Source organism: Diuraphis noxia, unplaced genomic scaffold, assembly GCF_037042655.1.
Source record: "Diuraphis noxia isolate RWA-SAM2 unplaced genomic scaffold, SU_Dnox_SAM2 contig0003, whole genome shotgun sequence".
In the NCBI taxonomy this organism is placed as follows: Eukaryota; Metazoa; Arthropoda; class Insecta; order Hemiptera; family Aphididae; genus Diuraphis; species Diuraphis noxia.
Genome location: NW_028301713.1, coordinates 41,231,140 through 41,256,939, shown reverse-complemented (window position 1 = coordinate 41,256,939; position 25,800 = coordinate 41,231,140). Strand labels below are relative to the sequence as shown.

Here is a 25,800-nt window from a genome sequence, read left to right as displayed (position 1 = left end):
TAGCACACACATTAATAATACATTATGCACCATTGAATATTGTTTTTAAAACCACTCGTTTAGTATCTATAACATATTATCTGAATTGGTTTTCTATTGCCACAAGAAAAATAGTTGTATTCATTTTATCCAGTATACTTGTAGGTTGGTATACAAAGAAGTGTGAGTTAGAAATATATTGTATTAAATAAACGAACCGAGTGATTTTTAAATATCTAGACACATATATGCATACCTACATTCGAAATGACTAACAAGAATTAATAATCCAATTACGAAATCGAAAATCGTGTCAACACAATCAACATAACATAATATTTCTGTTTTTGAAGGCTGTTATGTTGTTTGGTGGCTGGAGCCGAAACATGGCTGACTTCGTTACAATGAATGACTTGATGTCGTTGAAGGACCGACTCATTTCCTGGGGATTCGCCGAGAACAACATTCGGACGTTTTTCGCCAACGGTATAAACATGAGCATGGACGACGGTGAGTGCCTATTTTATCGTATTATTCAAACGTTTTCGATCGTTCTTTGACTTCTTGTGATATTATCAATACATTATTACTATACAATATAATAATTTAAATATTGATAATGATGTCTATCGTTTTCTATTCTTCGTACATGTTATATATAATTGCTTGAGTATTGGCTTGCATATAAAACACTCTCGTTGTTCTACCTATCATTATAATTAATTATAATAATATTATTAAAAATCTTATAATTTTTATTCAAATTATTAAATAATATGATTGATTGTCCGGAATTACTGAAAAATATAAATTTAAAAATAAATTCAATAAACCGCCGATCTGTAAATTTATTCTACATAAAACATTCAACTACATACTATATGCAAAACTCTCCATCCAATATTTTAATTTTCACAGACAACTCTATATTGATTTTTTTGTAATTCTTTAAATACTTTTAAGGCGAATGTTTTAAGAAATACATAACAAATTAGGTACCAGAAACAATATTAACATCTCGTTTTTATTTCATTGAATTTGATATTGTATAAATTTAAATATTTTAATGTATGATTGATACCTATTTGCTCTTTAAATTTTTAAGTTATTTTTATTATTATTATTATTGTTATATATATAGTTTATTCACTAAAAATGTACGTGTATACTGCAATATATTATATACATATTATATGGAAGAAAACAAAACTATAATTGGAATTTATTTCCGTAATAAAGAAATTATTATATGCTTTCAGACGGTATCATCAGCTCAACGACCACCAACAACATCGAACCAGCTGACAAGTTAAACATACGTAGATATATCAAAGGCGTCTGTAGCGCTGCGCGGTGTGCCGACACGTTCTTCTTATACCTGTCCAGCCCGGCCAGGAGAGACGGCAATGCAATACTCTGGGACGCTAACGGCAACGGAATCGTAAGTCACTGGCTTACAAATAATACGTAAATTTTTAAATAAAATATAATATAAAAATATACATCACTCGCCGTTGGTAACCATATAAACCGCATTTTAAAGGGTTCGGTGTTAATTTTCCAAAATTCTATAAAATTTGAAGTTATATTTTTTTACATTTTAGTTGACACCTTAAATATAATACTTTTCCACTCATAAACTGCCTAATATCTATTTAAGAAAGGGGAGGATTATAGGTACTATGTAATTTATTAAAAAAATAACTTCTCAGTAAAATCTCTTAAGCCTTATAAAATTATAGGAGTTTATTAAACGAGTTTTTATATGAAATGAGAAAACTTTTTGCAGCACATGTTTTTGAGCTCTGATCTCAAATAATAGAATGAAATAATTTGTAAAAAAAAATTGTTCTTAATACTTATTTAATTTACATATTTTATAATGGTAGCGTGAATAATTTTAAGTTATTAGTACCACGATCGAGTAAGAATGAATGATATATCATGCAATTTTAAAAGAGTTCATTTAAATATTTTAACAATATTCAGCATTGTTTTACACAATTGATAAAATATAATATGATATAATAAATAAATTATAAATAGTATAATAATTGTATTACAATTAAATACTTGCAGCTGTATACAGCAAGATTTACCAAGCATTTTTACCCCTATCTTAAATTATGCAGCAATTAAAAACATATTTTTTTTTTTTAGTTTTTAAGTAGTTATACTTACTTAAAGATCATATTTTCAATTTTTTTTGTTAATATTTATACTACCTTCCTACTCAAAAAGTGTTCTTTGGATTTTTAAATGAGAAACTCACTTTAGTCCATAATTTTGCTGAAAAATGTGATATACCATTCATATATAGTATATATTATATACTAACGTCAAAACTCTAACAAATAATTTTTGAATTACGAGTAGGTACTTAACTCTGTATACTAGGTAAATAAGCCTATGATAATTAATAATAAGTTTGGAAGAGGTGGGGACTATATGATCAAAATTTAAGCAATTAATAAAACTATCAACATTTATAATTTGTAAAAATGATCCAAATAGATATAATAAATACATCCAATATTACATTTATTTTTACATTTTTATAAAATCCATTTGTTTTGGTGCAAAGAATTTTTTTTTAAATTGTCCACCATATAATTTATAGTAGAAAACCATAGATCACCACATAAAACCATAAATATGTAATGAAAATAATTTCAAGAACTTGAAAGTATGCTCTTCAAGTATATAAAAAAAGTTCCAAATATCAGAATTTGAATAAATATATTATTAAAGTATAAAATAGGGGTGATCATGCATGGTTAATCATTCTGTATAACATAGTGAACATTCCCGATATTTTTGTGCAGCTAATTGAATAGTGAAAACTATTCAACACACATTTTATTGTATGTGCGCGTATTGTACATTTGTACAGACGAATAATTATCAACAAATGGTTCGCAAACGAAATTAGTGCATTGGTATAACGTGAATCTGTGAAAGAGAGAATGAACTATTAAACAATCAAACGATGAATAGGTAATGAATGATTGTATGAAATAATTAAGAGCGGTCGGATAATACATCGGGGTGCCTACCTATAATATTTTATTACAACAGTAGGTACAATACTACCATCTGCAAGTGCATGATTCTTCTTCTAATGCTTACGCATAAGATGATAAGTATAGGTATACCAACATATTTCATATTACGTATTTCAATAATAAATTAACACTAGATTTATATTAGTCGGTATCAAATCATTTTTGTATCTTATAATAATATTATATTAAGCTTATTACACTATAAATATCTGTTAATATGAAATGTGATCGATCGAAATAAAAAGTAAAACTTCAGCATAAGTATCAACCGTATAATTGCCGATTGGTACCAAAGACAAAACCGATTTTTCGGATCTCATGTACCTATCCACTGTACTAAAGTACCTACTCCGGGAATTATGTCATCATAGCAGTGGTTACGTTTCATTTGGTCAAATTCACAAACACAATATTATGTTTAGGCGGTAACGTAAAATTATGTATTTCTACGAATAATGTTCAATGTTCGAATTAAAAAAAAAGTCGTTTAACTAGTAATACTTCTTATAACGATGCGGTCTCGTGTGGGCCGATCCTACCTAATATTATACATTAAAGTGTATACTAATACCTAGCTATAAGATAACTGTATGTCAAGTTGTTTCGATGACATAAATCGTGGCGACACGAATTTTATACACCGCCAGATTTTGGGTGGTATTGTGAAACGAATAAGCCGATCGAATAATACAGTATGGTAATAATTTATAATGCGCGTAGTTATACAATTTTTTGAACGAATTTAAAAATCATTACCCACGCAATTTATTGTATATTTGAATTTATGTTTATACCGCATACCGCAGATATGTTACATTAGAAACGATAGATTGTTATTTTAGGGAAGTAGTGACCGAATATTATAAGAATTTACTTTGCCAAAAAACTATAGTTACGTGCTTAAACCAGTAAACAAATACATATTATAATTTACAGCCGTTAAATAGTCCGATTAATTGTAATACACTTTAATGATTAAATAATAGTGTTATATTATACTATATTATACAGAGGTTCTCGAATTTTTTTCACATACCACATCACATGTACTTAAGCATGTACGCATAGATAGGTACCTACCGATAATAACAAACTATACAACTATATGAAAAATGATAAGTTTTAGTTATAAAAACATAATTGCATAATCTTTTTCACATAGCCATATTATAGGTATATGATATTAATTAATCAAATAATGTTTATTCGTCGGGAGAATAATATTACTTAGCATATATTTGATAAAAATAAATAAAGAAACAAATTAGTTAAATCCTTTACTACCAATATTATGCGTTTCACAATTAAGGTTACTAACTTAAAATCTATATAATATATCTTGTAAAGTGGTGACATTGCGTATTATTTATGTTAAAAAACTAACTAGTAATACTAATATTTAAATTAATTGCCTAATAACTATTACATAAATCAAAAAACATTAAATTATTGTAGTTACAATTTTACTTTTAATATTTACTAGGACAATGATCGAAAATAGCGATTAAAAATAATTGTAAACTATAAACTGAGCTATAACTGAAACTATTAAGTGTTTCTTATTGAATAAATCATTACAGAAACAAATATCTAATCGAAGTATTCAATAGGCTATTGAAGTTACTAATTAAAATTCATTAAAAATATAAACGAAGTTTATAATAAATTGATAGAAAACAAAAATTAAATCAATTCATTTTTATTTCATACATTTTCAACTTATTCATTCCAAGGTCTAAAAAGAGTGTCTGCCTATATATTATTATTACAGATATTATTTTTGGACATAAATTATAAAATTATTATTATAAACATAAAATGTGGAACATCATCAGAATTTTATGATAATTTTGACATAAAATGTAGCTTATAGAATGATAAAGTTGTATAACTTATAATACATTTTTATGGATAGTAATATTAATCTTTGTTCTTATAGGACTTTCATAATAAATAAAACTCCCTAAGGACTGTTGGAGTAATTATACTCTTATCTCGACTACATTAAAATTTATTTGGAATTTAAAATAAAATATAATAATATTTGATTCCCAACAACTATATAAGTGATGTCATGTGGATATACAACACATTACGTCTTTTATATTATGTCTTTGTATACATATAAATATTAAATTATATGATACTATATCGATATAAAGTAACAATTATTTTATTATTTATTATCTACTATTTTCAAAAATATTATTTAAAAAAAGAAATATAGATAAAGATCTGTAGCCTATAACATAACGAGATGATTAAAATATTTTCATGGAAGTCAGCTTGTTTATAATAATGTGTTTTAAGTATGTGGAATATTCGTTCCCACTGTTTCCATCGCATTTCGTTTTGTTTCCACAGAAACCCGGTTTTAATCGGCAAAATAATATTCTAATGTTTCGACCATTCACATCGTATGATGAAAAAAAATTTCTTTACACACTATAAGTATATGAACCAAAAAGCGTCACCACGGCGCCACACATAACTTACAACATGAATCATCAATAATTTATCATTTTAAACGTTTATTTATACTCTGTAACTTTATGATAGGTATTACTATGGGTATAATATTTTAATTTATGCCGATTCACTTTTCCGACAAAATATAAGTTGGTGAATTCACACATCCGCACATATGATATTACAGGATAACTTTTGAATAATATTGAATGGTTGTAACTAATAGAGATGTGAACAGATTATTAATTAGGTAAATTAATAGATAAAAACTACCTATATATTAACTATTTAATGAAATAGAAAAATTTTAAATGTATTTTTAAATTTAGGTGTATATGATAGCATTATTGTTTTATTTTATATGAGATTCCAGTAGTTGACATATTATATATTCTTACCACAATAATAAATATTAAAATTGTATTGGTATAATCATTTTATTTTTACAAGTTGACCTATATAAGTTCAAAGTTAAATGTGTAATTCGTCAAAATTTGATATATTAATTATTTTTCCTCTGCCTCTACAATGATAAAATTAAAATATATTATAATCTTTGTAATACATATATACATTAAACAATAACAATAATTATGATTTTAAAAGTTGTCAGATATACCGTGAAAAAGGGAAGGTTTACATTTGGCGGATACTGACTACATTCAATCATATAACCCTAACAAACGAATTTACGAGTCGTATGACTTATAGTTTCTACAATAAAATGCAAATAGAAATCGAAATTATTTAAGTATTTAACACTTACCTTCCAATATACAATAACTAAAAATTAACTAAACAATCATATTATTTACCTATAGAACTAAAATTAATATTTGCACCTCTTACGCATTTTTACATAAGGTGGTATCGTTCCTCTATAAGTCTATAATATTCGTTGAATATGGATTTATCTGCAGCCGTTATTAGTTCAAAATATACCATTTGGAGAAAACCAGTATGAAATTTTGGATTCTTAATGGAGCGATAAATGTATTGATTTTACACTAAGTTTATATTTTCTAAAACCAGCAGGTTCCAGGTCGAACTATATTTTGTCAAAATATGTAAGTTTTGATAAGTGTATGCTGCCATTACATTCAATATTTGAGATATTATGCGTATCTATAGTTCTAAATTTATAATTCATTTCTGAATCCTAATAAAACGATAATATTTATTTTATGAAAAACTGGAGTTCCATAACCGTAGAGGTTTAGTTTTCCCGCTGACTTTTTTTTTTTTTTGCATTGCGTGATAAATGATAATACGAAAAAACATTTCGCATCGTAAACCAAACGGCAAACACATTCCTCTCGTTGAACCGCTCAGAAACTAAAATCAATCAAATATAAAAATTACACTAGCAAATAACATTGATAATATTATAAGTTTGCTTTTAACGCGGGTTTTCTGCATAAACCATTCAAAACGATATTTTTAATAATTATATTTCTGTATCTATAAGCATATTTTATTATAGAAATATTCAATTAAATTACACTTAAAAAAATTTTAATATTAATTAAAAACTGTTTTAACTAACTAGCTATATATATATATACATATATTATAAATATAAATCAAGAATTTAGATTTAAATTCAAACCTACCTATATTTATGATGTAGATAACAGTATTATTAAAGGATATACCAACTAATATATACTTATAAATAAAATTATAATTATTGCAGTTAACCTACAGTTAAATTTAATTTTGTTGTTCGCATATATCATACAGAGTGTAGAAAAAATATATTACTTGATGAACTATAAATTACAATAATATATATTCTAATATTCTATTGATTTGAGAATAACAATAATTTGTATAACCCTATACGCCTATATGCCTATTTGTGTAACTTAATGGCTTTATCGCACCTAATTCTTACAACAATAGGTTTTTTAAGAATACTTAAAATTTCTGAATTTAAATGGAATAATGATATATGGGGAAAACGGGGGTGGGGGGTATGATACTTGTTGATCAAACAAATCAATCGAAATAACTATTACGACAACTAGTATACCTAATAGAATATTGTGCGTTTATCATGCATATAATTTTTTTGCATCTGTTATGATATCATATTTTTGATTCCACAGGTAGAAAGTGACGAGATTTACACGTCCAAGGAGTTCCTGCACGACATATCGCACTGTTCTGCGCGCCGGGTGGTCGTGTTCGTCGACCAGAGCTACAGCGGCATGCTGGCGCTGCACGCTCAGTTCCAACGTCGTCGCGTCGAAAACGTAATGATCATACCGACCACTAGCATGGACGACTGGACGCCCAGGCACACTTTTAACGCATACATGAGGGAGTCCAGCAGGACTGCCTGTCTGTCCGAGTACATCAAGGTGAGTCGTCTGCAACGATAGCGCATGACACCAAATTAAAATAATGATATTATTATATTATCACTTACTATTAGGGACACCATTACTTAATCTTGTTAAAAAAAAAAAAACTAAAATCTGAGCAGTATTTATTATTTTAATTTTCTCTGCGGTTGACACATTAGAACGCATTTCGATCGTGTGCATAAGTTGTGTTTACAGCTAGTGTTCAATCTTTTTTCAATTGTTTAATATACTAGGTATTTTCCTTCTTCGTTTTATTCGTATTAATTATAACAATATCGTTAAATACGTTTTACGTATAAATATCTCTGTAATAACGTATTTGATTATTAAGTTTTGTTAACTAGAAGCCCGCGTTTAACGTATTACATATCATAATATTATATTTACAAGATGTTATAATTGATATTTTCATTTCAAAATTAAAATACGTTGAGGATATTATTATAAGTATATGATGATATTATTATATTCTACATGACTACACAAATGCACAGACAAAATGAAATTTGATAGCGCATTGTGGTCTACCGCCGTCTCAATGAAAGGTTATTATTCTAATACACACAGTATTATCGGCATTCAAAGAACATGAAAAAAAAATGTAATTAAATATTAAATCAAAAACCTAAACGAAAGATCCGGATCACGTAAATAATGATGCACGTACCGCGTTTTGTCTTCTACAGCACATACAGGCATATTCATATAGGTAGTGGCCCATGTATATATACTATATACTGGGTGATTTTTTTTAATGTAAGACATTGGATCCTTATTACATAATCTATTAAAGTTTTTAAAATTAATCTTGAATACACTTAAAAATATAATAAAATAATGTTTTTACATTGTATTCCTATTAATTTTATGTCGTTACCACTTTTATTTTTTTAAATTATAAAAATCAAAATATTTTCCTAAGAATTTTAATAAATAAAAACAACAAGTTAAACAAGTTAGTCGATTGGTTATACAAGTATTGAGCCCTGTGCCACTCCTCAGCACTCTTTGAGCATTTCTTAACAACGATAGAACATATGCCTATAGGTATTAGTGGTATTACAAAAAAGTATTTAAACTATATTTTTAAATAACTATACTCTTTCGAAAATCAATATGTACCCATTGAAATACTCAAATAATTAATATCCTTCTTCGGAATAAGAAATTAACAGCGATTGTAATTCAAAAAACGTAAACATTTGAAAAAGATATCGATTTGACGAATTGGTAAAAATAAGTTTTTTCAAAAACGTTGGTTTGTAACGATTACGGAGTGTCTTCGTTAAAGAATCACCCGATGTATACATAATATTTTTATATAATATATTATGTTTATACATAATATATATTATAATAGTTAGTTAGATACTCTCACGACAACATTTTTCGCATCACCGCGTACAATGGACGTACATATTTTAATCGCACACGCAACCATAGTACAATGTTATTACACGACGTCGCGTCGGTGGGACAAATACGCATTTGTCGGCACGCACTGTCGCTGCTGAGCTGCAGTTACCGAGATTAGATAGATCCTGATCATTATAGGTATGTGCCCAAAAACAGAAACAGAATCATATTTTTTATTCATCATCGTCGTCGCGTATCTTTATGCTTTAAGTCCCAGCTGTATATTATAATATTAAACATACTTTCAACAATTAAACAAAGAAACAAAAATAATAAATTTTGTATTAGCACACCGAAAACGTGTTTTCTGCAGCAATGTTACGCGATAGATAAATCGTAATTCGTATTATTGCGTGCTATTCTCGTTGACGTTTTTATCGTTTTTTATTGGGGTTATTTTTTGCGCGTTATAACTCAATGCAAATCGAGTTTTTTTTTTCAGTTATATTTCTAATTATATTATTGCTTTGTCCTTTATTCCTTTTCACAATACGCATAATGCCTCGACCATATGTCGCGCCTACACGGGGATTGAATTCGTATATTTAGATGGCATATACAATATATACATCGCGCGGTGCACGTGATATACACTCGATGATACAGAGCGATCGAATCGACTAACAACCGTAAAGCGTGTAATGTCAAACCGCTGAGATCAGTTATAGGGTTTTCGTGTCGTTCGCTTTGTCGTATATGCCATCATCATTGCCTACTCGCTATGTATTAGAATACATCAGTGAACTACATATTATTTTCTATCTCTTTCTATTTCTCTCTCTCTCTCTCTCTATGATCAACGCTCAACATGACAATTTAGCATCCAGCAGAACCAAACTTGTGTATAATGTTGTGTCATAAGCTTTAGTACTGATAACAGTGAATTGACCTATTTTCAAACTTAAAGTTAAGAACATTATCTGCGATTTTCTTGCCTACGTTGTATTTTCACGATGTTAACATTTTTCTTGCAAGTTACAAGACGTGTCTTAAATGTTCTGTTTTAAAAATAGGTACTCATTATATATCTTTGTTTATGATTTAAAATTTAAATACAAAAGCCAACTTAAGAACACAGATAATGTGCTAAACTTCGAATTTTACATTAGGTAATATACTCTACAATACTAAAGCTTTAACAACACAAATTTGATTCTGCTTAAGGAAAATTCGATATGTGTGTGTATGGATCGATGAATAAAATCAAATATAGTACTCAGGCATCCTTTTAAACAGTATAATATTATTGTTATCTCTTGTGACCTTAATGTTTGCCAGTGGCGGCTATCCTAAAGTAGAGGTGTAGCGCTTGCCACACTTTTAAAAAGAGGGGTGGGTGGGGTGAGTTGACTATGTAAATTTTTGTATGCGAATAATATAGAATTATACTTTGAAATATTTTAAGAGGATAATGGTAACTACCTATGTTAATAGTTAAAAATTTGTTGTGGGTGGGTTTTTATTTCTTATGTTTCGCTATACCTATATTTTTAAGGATAGCTGCCACTATTGTTTACATTCCGTTATAAGTACCTATGTACATAATATATGCCATCCTTTTTTGTCACGTGACATAAATAATATCATATCGTGTAATATGAACAGCATGTAACAAATACAAAATAAATGAATCGAAAATACCTACTTGTGAGATAAGACATTGTGAACAGTGAAATGATATAATATTATTATAAAAAATATCAAATACCTATAAGTCTAGTAAATTGCAATAGAGTTTATTTTCATTGACCTATATCATATGTAGAAGTGCAGTTATGCTTTTTGTATAACAGTTGTCGTTGACAATTTTAATATGTCAGACATCAATAGAGATTATAGTGATATAAAATAATTATTTATTTTCCTCCGCTAAAAAAATAATGTAACATAGTATTGTACAAAGTGTTGCAAAATGTTTAAGAAACATTATATTTACGTACGTAGTCAATGTATAAGCATATAGTTTATTAATCGAACAGAATGCATCACTATCAGTGTAATAGAAGGGGGGAGATTTGGGTGTCTAGACTTCACTTAGATTTTTTTTCAACTCGCAAACCATATTTAAGTACTTACTAAACATTTTTATTTTTTGATATGAGGCACTAGAGTAGGTATATTTCATAGAAATAATACATAAAACCCCTACTTCCTTATGCTAGCTGTACATAATTAAGATAATATTTCTTGCAAAAAAAACACTAATTACTATTATCCTGAAGTATTACATTAATTGCACTAATGTATATTAGTACAGAAATACGGTATAACAATGCAGTTTAGTTCTTAAGCAATTTTTGAAAATTAATTTACGGAAACCTGTTCATTTTACCGAGTTAAAGATAATGATGCACTCAGAATTTGTTTTTTGAACTTAGTTTCAAAATTATAAACTTTTTGAAGTTATTTTGAGTATTTCACGCCAATGCAGATTTTCCACGAATAAAAATAATTTTCTTCAAAGTATGTAATTACATTTACTAACATAGTTAGGTGCATTATACAGATCACAATGGTTGTACTGAGAAGTGACTGTAATAATAATCAAAAAATGTTCAGGGGGGGAGTATAAATGTTTCAATTCCCCCCTCACTACTAACATAACTAAATTACCTCACTACAGATCATTGTGATAGTACAATCTTGCCTTTACGCTTACAATTTTGTAGATAATGAATTGATGTGAAATTCCAATCTGAATAATTAAAAAAAAAAAAATAATTTTATTCTTATTATTCAATACTTTGTACTAAGCGGTCCAATAACGTTGCATGCTGACAAAATAATATCCATTTCTATTTCTAATCTCGAAAATCCAAAATATATGCAGATATGATGCATAATATTGTGTAGGTATAGGTTAAATTATAGCTCATACATTGTAAATGCTGTCAGCCAAAATTACCCGTGGGCATGATTATCTATGTATTAAAGGATCGTGAAAAACAAAACGCCTATTCTGTCAATCAATCACAATTAAATGTTCCAACAAGATAACTGATAAGTGGTAGGTATAGCATCTATACTTATTATAAATTTAGGCATATTTGCATGCTCACGGGTGTGGCGTAACCGGCGTTAGACTGCGACTTTTTAATTTATACCCATAGGCCATCATAATTTTCAGATACATAACACTCAACACACCGACATTGTATTAATATAGCATAATGGATAGAATGGTGCGTAATCACACGTAATAATTAATAGCTAGTTAAAATATTAAATGATCTATAAAAAGTAGTACATTGTTGTATTATACCGCCAAAAGCCTTACCTATTATATAAAAGTATATTATTATCGAGAGATCGTATCGCATGTTAATCAAACAAACGTTTTTTATCTCATTGATAATACTAATTGGTAGATATTAATAATCAATAGTAACTGAACTATATTTATAATATTCTAAAAAGATGACATGAAAAAGATTCCTACATACAATATAGAATAATCCACGCATATTAATTTCATTTTTTTTAATAAACTGTGTACCGTTGTTGTGGTTTGCTATTTATACTACCCATACATCATCACAATAATGTATTGGTATATTAAATGACGATAAAATGATCTCACTGAACTGTACGCCTCATGTAGTATTGCAGTGCAGTGTTCTCTATTAAAATAAAATATTTAAATATGCGATCGCGAAGTGGATTTTTAGGTAAAAATTTCATCTGGTATCCATACGTCTTTATTGGTCACAGAATGACTGAATAAGTTCCGGAATTTCACGTTTTCAATGACAAACGACTCCGACCTTACACAAACAAAAAAACATATTATACTATTCACACACGCTATATCGCAGAAGTAGTATATTTTTATTATATACTACACCGTGTATAGTGGACTATCGTAGATACATACGGCATTTCTAGTCTCCTCCTCGCTGTTTTTACACAATTTGATTTACGCTCGTCGCGTTTTATATTTTGTGCGTTGTAGAAACATTTGCGACGGTGATGAAACCGTTTTATTTCGATACTCGCAAATATACATAAGTTATTTGCATATTGTATATTTAATCAATTCGCAATTCGAGAGAAATTCCTTGTGCAGGAATTGCGTGATTAAAAAGAAATCATTTTTAATGCTGCGGATTCGATGGAAATTTGCGTCCACCATTATTTACGGAGATGCGGATTAGATATTATTTGATATGGCTCGGTTTATCCTACACAATATTACCTACACGATAATATTATTTCACTAGTTGCCTTTGTGATGTTTATTATCGTTTATTTTTGTACGCGTATAATGTAAAATATATATTATTATATATTTTGAACGCACAAGAACTCGATATAACTTTATATAAGTACATACTATGTGAATGAGTATAATTTAATTTTAGTATCAGGATTTCAAATTTTTTGGCGAGATCTGGTGTTGTTTTATTCATGGAGCGTATATATTTTTTCGAACTGGTTAAAAAAAAGTCGTCTTTAGAACAAGGACAATAAAAGAAATATTTGGTTCGACATTTTCTTTGTGTGCACCAGAGCTCACTGTATAACTGGATACTTATATACATGATATGCAGTGTATACGAGTTGGAAACGTTTAAGGAATAAATAGTTCTTTTCTTGTAATATAATATAGATGAACCGCACCGGACCGACTCCCGGACGCCGACCACTGTGCAGTAATGTTTAGTCCATGCCGCGGGATTATTTATTAAAAAAAAATTCGCGAAATGAAAAAATAAAATACTGCGTACCTATAGCAAAAAAAAAAATACCCGTTTAACCGAAATTTTTACCGACCCGTAATGCAGTGGCCTTGAACACGGTATGCGTGCATATAATAATATAATATAAATTATCATAATGTTTGTATATAATGTTTATCTCTCGTTGTACATACGTGTTTATTTTGCCACTCTTCAGTCTTCGGCGTAATTATATCCGGTCCATAGTGAAAAAATTAATAAGCCGCTATCACATCTTAAGTCAGGATATAGTTCAATAGGCTCAAAGACCATATATAGGGTTTTATATTTTTTGAGCCATTCTTAGAGTTTGTCCTGCCATATTACAAATAGACTGGCTTGAAATTCCTAGCATCGTGTAAACCACTATAGCTTATAACTTATGTCAAGTCAGGATAGTCACCGGAAACATATTATCTCTCACTCTCAACTATTTTATATTGAAATATTATAGCCCTTGGTGGACTACTGGTATAAATGTATAATGCATTATATTCAATTCTAAGTTATTCTTTGGAACAATCTCAAAATCCTTAGATGGCTGTGTCGCTTATTCTTAAAAGCAACAATAATAAGCAACCGCACGGGGGACAATTTTTTCTTACAAGATTTTCCGCATATTTAAATCTTGGATTACATTGAAAAATTGGTGAGAGGGTGTTGGAGTATTGGAGCCTCTGGCTATAGTTTTGCCTTTACTGACTGACGATCTGTGTACGTTTTTGATGACGATATGATATTATTGAATTTTAGGAATTACATAATGGCCAACATAATATTTATAAACGATTTAACAATGTGTTTTACTCTTGTTACAGCCTTTCCAAGAATCCCAAATGATGCCACCGGTGTACACAGGTGTTTTTATGGAGCAAGAGATGAGGAACATCTCAATATCGGGCATTAGGCCATGCGTCCAAAGATAATCATATAACAACAAATAACATGATGGATATAATAGGTAATATCCAAGACCGCACCGACAGCCATTTTCTATCCAACAGCACATCAATCGTCGAGTCAGTGGCAACATAATATTTATATTTATATCATTCCTCTCATTAAATTTAAATAACATTAATTATTTTTTGCATGTATCGTAAGTATACGATTATTATTATTTGTAGGTAGCACGAAGTGTTCACTTCAAGGATGTTGTTTATTTTTATTTATTTTTTTTTTTATTATTATTATTATTATTATTATTATTATTAATTAATATTATTAATTTGTTTATGCTTTTAAACAAAAAGTATTAATTTAACTATCTAGCTGCAGTATGCTCACAACACTATGATGTATAGTAATTTGATATTATATAAAATATTTGAACGTATTTCGTACTAACTACAATGCGAATATAGGCGGAAAAAAACATGATATATCTATCTTATAATTGTAAAAATCCAAATTGTATGTTACTATTTTACTAATTTAATTATACATCTCAAGCTTTTCATTTTTTAAATATTGTGTATTTTAAGTTTTTTTCTTTTCACACTTATTAAAAATCATCGTTATTATTAATCTAAATAAAATAGTGTCGTCGTCGGTATAGTAGCTTCATAACCATACGATAAATTATTAATACGAATTAAATCACTATTGGCTGTTGCATACCAAATAATATATTATTACCTATATTATGATATAATGGTCGTGTAGACCTGTCGTTATGGAAAATACATGTTTGAAATGTACAAGGTTATTGCATATATACCCTCTGTCAATCAAATATTTGATGATAAAAACAAAAATTGGAGCGTTAAGAGAGCCAATAATAATTAAGTACATATATGCATATATGTATATATATGCACGGGAACTTTTATGCCAGCCGTATCAACCAACGAATTTTTCATGATAAGAAAAATTAATATGTTTTGTAATTTGTGATATCCCTTTACGCAGCCGTTTTGTATCTGATCATAACAATCCTTATCAATATGCAATAACCTTGTATATTTCAACCATGGGAAAATATGAAAGAACTCCGAAGAAACCGATACACAAATTAAACACGTGTCCTGTAAATATTGCTGTACGTTACAACTTCCATACGATACTATCCTTATTGCGCTAATGTTTAATAACCGGTATACCAAATACTGTGTACTATTATTATTATTATTATTGCATACGACTGTCGGCTGCAGCAGCACACTAGGTAAGTGTCTCACATATTCTTATGATTTAACAAATACGCGCGTCCGTTCGTCTCCGTGACCCCACTCTCTCCACGGGGACCGGGGTCGTCGTCTTATTATTACTGAAATAACTCGTAATATAATAAATCATCGTTATTATTAATATTTATTGACGACGGATACGTTTCTTGACCACCACATATTTCTAATACGACTTTGACACGATATAATATTATTGTTGTTTTCCGGAACATGTCTCCTACGCCTTACACTGTAATAGTTATTAGTTATATATACCTACACGTTCGCTAGAAATTTTTTCGCGCCCGCAATGTAAAAATATAACTTACGGCTATAAAACTAATAGCATTATATGATATTATTCTACAATATATAAAAAATACTATAAATAAATATAGGTAATAAAAACAATGTGGATAGCCCTGCAATTATGCTCCCCGTTTTTTTTTTTTTTAAATATTATGATAAGGCTTCAACATCTTAGGTTATTAGCCTACAATTTTAACAACATGAACAAAACGAAATTTACATATATTTACAGTTTATGGGATAAGTGAATATAATAGAAAAATTTATAAATCACTTCAGGATTATCTTTACTGAGAGCAAGTCGGAGAAAAGTTGCATTTTTAAAAATTGTTCGAGCTTTGGTATATTTTAGGCATCTCGTGATGATGTGGTCGATATATAATTTCACGTTGCATACTGGAGCAGGTTCCTTGGTGATGAGGAAGGAGTGGGTTAGGCGAGTGTGTCCTATTCTGGCTCGGGTTAAAATGATCTCGTCTCTTCTTTTAAGACCGACGGAAAAATTCCATTTTTTTTATGGAAGGCTTAATTTTTCTTAATTTGTTTGATAGAGGAACCTCGGTCCATTTTGTTTGCCACGTATCAAGAATTTGAATGTTAATGGTGTCGAGGATGTGGTTAGGAATAGTTTTAAGGCATTGTGAGGAAGTGTAGCTTCATTTGCGAATTTAGCTGCTCTTTCGTTGCCAAAAATACTGACATGTGAAGGGACCTATAATATGAAAGTGAATGTTTTATTGGAAGTAGATACCAGTTATTGGATGTGCTGCACAAATTCATTCTTAGAGTATGGATTTAAGATTGATTTTAAAGCACTCAAAGAGCTCCCCGTTTTTATGTTCTTATAATTGATTAATAATTCTTATTTTTTAAATTTTTAAGTACATCTATGTATGTTGTTTCTTAAGAATTATATTTTTAATTATTTAGGTTTGTTACTACCATCTATAAGTGTTCTGTGACTATACAAACTTCTTTATTCCAAATAAGAATCAACCATTTTTCTATAAATTGTAGCATATGTTTCTAAATGAAAATTCAAACAAGAAAATTCAGAATTATTAAAATGTATGTACTATGAATAATAACTAATAATAGTAATAACCAATAAAATACTTACAGACTTAATATTGAATCTATTATTTATTCCCTTACAACTTTTACATATTATATTAAATTGATAGATTAATGTTACCTAATTGATTTTATTTTTTTTTTTTTTATTGGGGGTTGAGGCTTCGACAACAAGGGACATTAGCCTGTGGAAATATCGGGGAGAAAGTTTTATTTTCAAATCATCTTCCAAACGTATTATCATGGACTTAGATATTATTATCCTTAGTACACAAAGTTCATCTCGGTTAATAATTTGTTGGAAAAAAGAGTGATTTTTCTTGAAAAAAATAAATTAGTATCGCAACATGTGGCTCCTTAAATGACTCAAATTGTATAATAATTTAAATAATTTAAGATATGGCCCTTAAGACATACTTACAAATTTCAAAAACAGAATTTGAATATAAAAAAAAAAAAATGTTTGTGAGCATCGTGTGTTTGCTTGTGTGTATATGATTTACGACACCACAGTCCACAGTATTATGTTTGTTCGATGATAGGTAATATTTGTATTGAATAATATATTTTAATGACTGTTATAATATACTCGTTATATATATATTTATTTACTGGTTTACAAACGTGGCGTGTCCGTCTTAAGTGCGACGAAATAACATTAATAATTGATAAATATTTTATTACTGAGCCGCACTCGTATTACGTTGTGCTTGCAAACGACCTTTTCGCGACAGCATCATATCGTTTTATTGTTATTATTCTATCGTTCTCTCAATATTTTTTAGCCTGATAATTGATGTGCTATACCATGTAGCGTTATTTGTCATTTGTTGATTCCATAAGTATATGTCGTATCCATATTTATCCAATCTATAAGTAAAAAATTAAAAATCTTATTCACGAATACTGATTTATTTGTCACATATATTTTTAAAAATAAAACAGCACATATAAGAAATAGTGCACTTCCATTCCACAATTTAAACACTAATAATATAATGCATAGAGAGAAAAATATGAAATATTAGGAGATGATATCAAAAAAAAAAAAAAAATGTTTTTAATATTATATATATAGGTAGGTATGTACAGCTGTAATATACACTATATAAACGCCAAGAAAAAATTGAGTTGAGAAAAAGAGAGGGTGTCTTTATAGCAAACCACTCTGGCTCATTTAGGTCTACATTTACATTGACTTTAATGATCGTTATTGATCATTGGCGAGTGTCTCGCGGGTCAATACACACACGGTTTGTATATTAAAATATTAATATCCACGATTTACAATTAACTAATTCCAATGTTATTTCATTACAATAATTTGGAGGCCGGTATATCACGTATACTCTCGAACGAAAACAATCCAAGCATGTATCAAAACTTCACAACTGTTACGAGTTATATATAAGTATTATATTTTAATATATTATAAGTAATAATACAGAGTTATTTTTTAACAGTATTATACAGTATACACAATACGCTAACATGCATTATTCCAAAAAGTATCAAAATTTTTGAAAATCTTTTTATTTATTTATTATATGAAGTTATTAAAAAACAATATTTGCATGTATAATATATATTCATTACGTTGTTAAATTTTTCGGCTTATGATATGCTTATTTTTATTCATAATAATTAATTACAAGTATCTTTGTATTTAAATATATGGATCATCGTCCTATGTATTATTATCTATTCGATTTAGGTGAGCTGAAACGCTGAGTACCTATAGTTGTATGATTGAGTGACTTATTAATGATATTTTAATTCACGCTTTAACCTGAGGTCAAGTATTATTGACAAAATCTATGAAAATAAACCTAGTTGAGAGCGCATAATAAATTGTGGTACACCTTGGTCTACCGTCTACACTCTAGTAGAGTGACTCTACACCATGGTTGCAAACGGTATGGTCATTGGTCACAGTCGACAGAGTTATTATTACATATATATAATTATGTTATTCTGTATGTAGTATGGTTGATCGATAAATGTTGCTATCATAGTATCATCAATCGTTAAAAAGAACACTATTTTTTTAATACACTATAGGTGTTATTGTTAAAAAAGCCCTCTATATTAATTATACATAACTGAAACGCATCGCGATAAACTCGATGGCATTTAAGATATCGCTAACAAGTATTGTGGACGATGGCGATGGTGAATGTGAAGAGAGGCGTTTAAAGACCAAAAATCTATAAACTCCGTGATGCGTATGCATCATTTGAGCAGCACTACAATCTGTTATCAGCTGTAAATTAACGACCAATAGTAGCAGATAGACACGAGACAAGTAAATATAGGTATTCAAACACATTATTATAATGCATTATATCAATAGATTATACAGTATTCACCGTGTAATCGGACGGTAGTCACCTTCGGGCAGTAAACCTATGTAATGATATGCACAGGTATACTATGTGATGTGTGCACGCGTTTACCTACCGTATACATAATATTTTTAAATATTATTAAACATACCAACATACGCATCTCATACCCAAAGCGCTCGAGTGCGTAAAGAAATCCACGCATGGATTATATATTATTAAAACGTGGTTTGTAATACATAAAAAAGTTAAATATACACATACAGGGTGTTTTTAGTCTTCCAAGTTCATGTATACATAACCGCGAATCATCTATTTTACAGTATGTATGCATGTATGTACGAATTTATAGCTATGCATATATGTGGGCATGATGGCAGGTTTGGACTAATAACTAATATGCTTCTCTGTTACTGAATAACATATCAGAGTTACCTATATAATATGGATATAAATATTAAAGTATTATTATACTATAGTAGATATTACAAACTATTTGATGTTTTGTATAATTAATAATTACAGGTACTTTATTATTGACAGTATTGTGCTAAACAGTTCCCGGTTTCAAAAATGGGAAGAAGAAAAAGGTACTTTATTATTAATTTTATTCTTACAAAACGTTAAAATTGAATTAAAATGAAATTTATTCATCTTAAGAAATCATGCGTGTTTATATCTATATATTGTTCAGTATTCACTATTCAGTGCATATTCTATTAGAAAATAACATTTTAAAGGACGGATATTATTATATAATAGCTAATAATTTACGTATTTAATAATTTTACAAATATGCTACTATATGTATTCCTGAAATGCGTGTTTCTCGTGTCTGTAAAATATTTATAAGAAAAAAGTTCCAGACGCGGACTCGGCGAGAAGTCCTGTTATTAAATAATATTATTATTATTATTACAGTATAGTACGAATACCTATATTATACCTATATAGAGCGGTCTTCATACTTCATATCGTCATTGACTGCTGCACCGTTGACGCAGGAAGAAGTAAAATAATACAAAATTACGAACAGTTTACTTCCCGGGGGCGAATTCCACTGTTTCACCCCCACCCCGAATTGTCGTCACGAGAACGGATTTCGTTGATTTTTCTTCGGGATTATTAGTATTATCATTATCATTTTCGTTCCTCCGCGGTATTCCGTCCAAATCGGCGTGCGCTTCCTTGGCAACGGCGGTGGCGCTGGTGGGAGGTGGAAGGCGCTAGTCGTTGTACCGCGTCCGCGTAAGTACTATACTATATGCGCCGCTGGAGTGGGTTAATACGAAAGATCGGTTTCGGACGCGAACGAATCGTCACAGAACTGCGATCCGCTTGGTACCGGTGATACGTAGGTAACTCTATACACGATAATATAAGCGAAGTCAGTCCGACGTTTGATTTTCCCCATCGTTTCGAGTGCGAATTTGAACAGAAGTTTTTTTGAACTATCGAGTTTCGATATTTAATATAACACAATCATTTGCACAGGCGGCACGCGACGTGAACATAACTTATTACGCGCCCACAACGTTTATATTTTAAAATAACGTCGAGCAAACTGTATTATTATATTGTTCTCGATCACTGCACTGTCCCCTCGTCAATCACAGCTCATAGGCAATATAACGCTCATCGCGCCACGCCGCCGTCATGATGATGGGTCATCATCGGCTGGAGCTTTTAGTGGCGACACTCGCCCTGATTACTTGCCGGGTAGCAGCCAGGATTTTCGTCGAAGGTAAAAAGCACGAAACTATAATAATTAATTAATTGTATTCAAATGTGTCCTGCTGCATATAAATATTATTAGGTACATAAGTTATATAAATACAAATATGTATCAATGTTTTATACCTAAATTAATAATTATTAGTTACCTACGTCGTTATAACTTGAAATAATAACGACGCGTATTTAGACTAAATAAATCGACACACACACACACATTGACAACTACCTAAAATATTTTATAAACTTCCAAATTGATCGGATCGAGTGCGCAATTCTAACATAGCCTGTGATTACCGAGTGCAATGTGAACACTTCATTTTCATCCCATCGAAAAAAACGAAGTGATCAGGTCATATGAAATTTCAACCCGAAGTTATTATTTATTTTTTAAATATATTTAATTTTCTTCTTTTAATTATTTTAAAAAAATGTTGTACTACATTTGATCAATTTTTGTATATTGTATGTCTATAAACAGAGCAAAAAAATAGCATTAAAAAAAGAACAAACAATAGCATTAAAAAAAGAAATAGAAAAATTAATCTAAAATGTTGGATTTAAATAGTTGGAAGAAAAATTTAAAAAAAATTTTCAGTTAATGAGTAAAAATGTAAATGCAAACTAAACAAATAAAAAAACGCATATACTCCTGATGAGTGATATTTTCGATATTTTCAGAAATATTTTCTAATGACGCATACCCATCCCCCTTGGGACACATTGTAGAAACGACTAAAGTTTTTATAATTTTACGATGCGCTTTCCCTTGCAATATCCCTTTTCTTTTCGTTTCATTTTCATGTGCAATTAACGATAACAATTTATTATACAGTCGAAAAGATCAAGTATCTTTTATTGTACGCAATCAATTGATGTAGTGCGTTATATGCATTTATATTCCAATTTATAATAAACGCTAATTATTAAAATCGGTAGGTATAAGATGATAAAAAAATAAAAATAAATTCTCACATGTGTACTCGTATTTATTCCGACAACACGGCGCTGATCGAAAATGTAATGCTGATAGCACGTGGTACGGGAAAACGACTCATCGTAGGTATATAAGTACCTATATGTATATATTTGTACACAATAATATCTGCATATTATATTGTAACATGTTTTATATAAATGTATTATGTATATATTAAAGAATGTATAGATTTTAGTGTTATGAGATTTACATATTATGTATAAACGATTTATATAGGTAGCTAACAAATTTAAACATTGGTTTCGTCGACAATGTATTAAATTATTTTTTATATTAGATTCTGAGTATATCGATGAATGATGACTTGGTTTAACATTTATGTGTGTTTTTAGCATAAATATGTTTTTGTGCTGGCTAAATTTTTTTTTCTGATCGATCTTCGTAACGCTTATAACATTTATTATTATTGTCACCAATGCTATTGAGGTAATATTGATATCAAATACTTCACTCTTATAAGGTTTAATCCTCAATCCTCTTTTGAGGGTGGTCTCTGGTACCAAATGGGATAAAATTGTATTTCGTTTCGTATACAACGATTTTTAATTAAATTCAAATTTAAAAAACTTGTTACATAAACCTATTCAACGAAAAAGTACATTTGAAACCTACAGTGACTTCTCTTGTTTTTTTTTTTTTTAATACAATTTTCAACATAATATTTAATTAATATTTCAACTATTTTAATCATATTAACATTAAATCACATATTTCTAAGAAAACCACGGAGTAATACTAATTAAAAAGTTATTATTAAAATGATGTCAATCTCACAAAATACAATAATTATAAAACTAATTATGTTTCTATAGTTTCTTGTTATAAAGTAAAATAATATTTACCAACCGAGTAAAAAATCGATAAAGTAAAAATATATTATATATAATATCCTATAGTATTTGAACATCTTTAAATTTGATCTATTAAAAATCATTGATGACACTCTGTTGAAGTCGAGGTACCTCATCATAATCAATAAATGTCTCTGTTAATTGTATTGGATGTGTTAAATTTGAATTCAATGATAAATCATATGTATGCAACCTACGAAAATCGATTCTACACTCATTAGAGATGGGCCTTTAAAAAAGCTCAATATAATATAAGTATATTATATTATATTATAATCATACTGCTGAGGTATATAAATATTTTTTTAACTATAATGCAGTAGGTAGATGGAATTTAATCTTTGCCAATAATAAATTGAATCTATATATTTTGAATATTTAATTGTGTATAGTTATAATAATTATGTAGTGGTGGAAAAGTTTCAAGACCCAACGATTAATATTATTAATTACAACAAATATCTAACATCGCTACCAATTTACCTAGGTATTAGATTCTGAACGAAATGATATGAGTAGATTTTACAACATTAAGTGTTTTATTTTTTTAATTTGAGTTAGTCATTACCTTTTGTGACAGTGAAACTTCTTTGATTTATATTAGAAAAAATGTTTCTAGTAGGAAAGTGAATCCAGTATTTTGGAGTCAAAAATAAAAAATAACCGATATAGTTTCCAAAAGCGTCAGGAAGAATATTGACTCATTTTAAGCTATTTATAAATATAAGAGAATTTCGAATTATAATAGTTTTTTAAAATTACTATCGATAAAAAAATTTCACTCGGTCAAGTAAAAAAAAACTTGAAAGCACAATAAAACTTTCCTCGTGAGTTTTTTATGATAGAAATTAAAAAAACAAAAAGGTTGAGCTTAAATCCAAGATAATTTTTATGAGCGACTTAAGTTAACATTGCGAAAAAATTCATCGCGCAAACTGGCAAACTATTTCGAGTAAGAAATTTATCAAAAAATGTTATGTAAATATAAGATTTGAAAATTTATTATAAGATTTCACACATTTTTCCCTACATTATTATACATTTAACTCGGAAATGGAAATTTAAAAGTCGAATTCTCATAAATAGTTCATTTTGTACCCAAACATCTAAAAAATATAAAAACACATATGTTTTAAGTTCAAATTTGACGAGATTACAATATATTTAAATCTAGTATAACGATTTTAGTTATTTTTTTTTTGAAATTTAAAAATATTATTCACGATTAGGTACTTAAGACTTTTAGAGTTTATTATTATATTCAGTATAGTTTCTATTAATGCATCATAGTATATTAAGATACTTTAATCATAATAAGATCATACAATGATTTCATAGTAATAAAATAGGCTGACAGACCATCTTCGCTCAGAATCATTTTTGGTATGCAATGATAATTGAATTACAATATAATTGCTATACTTATAAATATTTTAATTCGTACTGATTACAAAACTTGTTTATGCATCTTTAATATTTTTAAATAGGTAGCATTAATAACAAATTGTGAGAAACTTTATATTCAATTTTAAGGTATCTTTCAACGAGTTAATAATTTTTAATAGAAAAAACATAAAATACAAAAATACAAAAAATTATAATAATACAAAGAACTAGATAAAAAAAAAATCAAAAACGTTAAATGTGAATAAATCACTTGACATATTTTTAAAAATATTTTTAAATCAGTAAAACTTGACTATAATACTTTTTAGATAGATATAACTTATACGGTTATAAACATTATTAGATACCAGTTTAATTATTCAAATAAAATATATAAATAAATAAATATTAAATTAAATATCTATATGAACATTGTAAATAACAATAAAGATGTTAATACTGTTGTATCATGAGGTGATAGTCCTAATTATTACATAAATGAATATCAGAAATATCCTTTAATTCAATTTTATTATTAATATTTTAAAAATATTTCAAGTAAAATTTACATTTATGTATATATATATATATATATATTATTGATCTTGAAATCATTAATTATTTCTGCTTCGGTATCTAAGACCATTTATTGGCATTACATTTAATATTATATCTACTAGAAAATATGAAAATAAAAATATATATTTTTAAAAAAGTGCATAAAAATGAATAATTACAGTTATTAATTTTAAAATCTTATTGTAATTAGAGAAATTGTGTTGCTTTGAAAAAATGTATGGTGCTTACTTCGTTGCAGTCTGTATTTGGACGAAGACTTGTTCCGATTTCATGATGGCTTATGTTTAGTTCTTCTGTTAGTTTTTCATGTATTTCATTAATTTTATCTTAATTTA

At 28.6% G+C, this 25,800-nt stretch overlaps 2 protein-coding genes across 2 annotated transcripts in view; both read left to right on the top strand.

The window, feature by feature from the left end:
• The window catches only part of LOC107170168 (uncharacterized), a 38,451-nt gene extending 22,964 nt beyond the window's left edge, over window positions 1-15,487 (top strand). Inside the window, exons 3-6 of the mRNA XM_089224119.1 lie at window positions 333-489; window positions 1,239-1,420; window positions 7,625-7,879; window positions 14,838-15,487. Of these exons, the coding sequence (XP_089080245.1) occupies window positions 333-489; window positions 1,239-1,420; window positions 7,625-7,879; window positions 14,838-14,945 (702 nt within the window). The 3' untranslated portion in view covers window positions 14,946-15,487. The remainder of the gene's footprint in view (window positions 1-332; window positions 490-1,238; window positions 1,421-7,624; window positions 7,880-14,837) is intronic.
• Window positions 15,488-21,196: 5,709 nt separating this feature from the next.
• LOC107170169 (alkaline phosphatase-like) overlaps window positions 21,197-25,800 on the top strand; it is a 23,342-nt gene continuing 18,738 nt past the window's right edge. Inside the window, exon 1 of the mRNA XM_089222091.1 lies at window positions 21,197-21,659. Within this exon, the coding sequence (XP_089078217.1) occupies window positions 21,572-21,659 (88 nt within the window). The 5' untranslated portion in view covers window positions 21,197-21,571. The remainder of the gene's footprint in view (window positions 21,660-25,800) is intronic.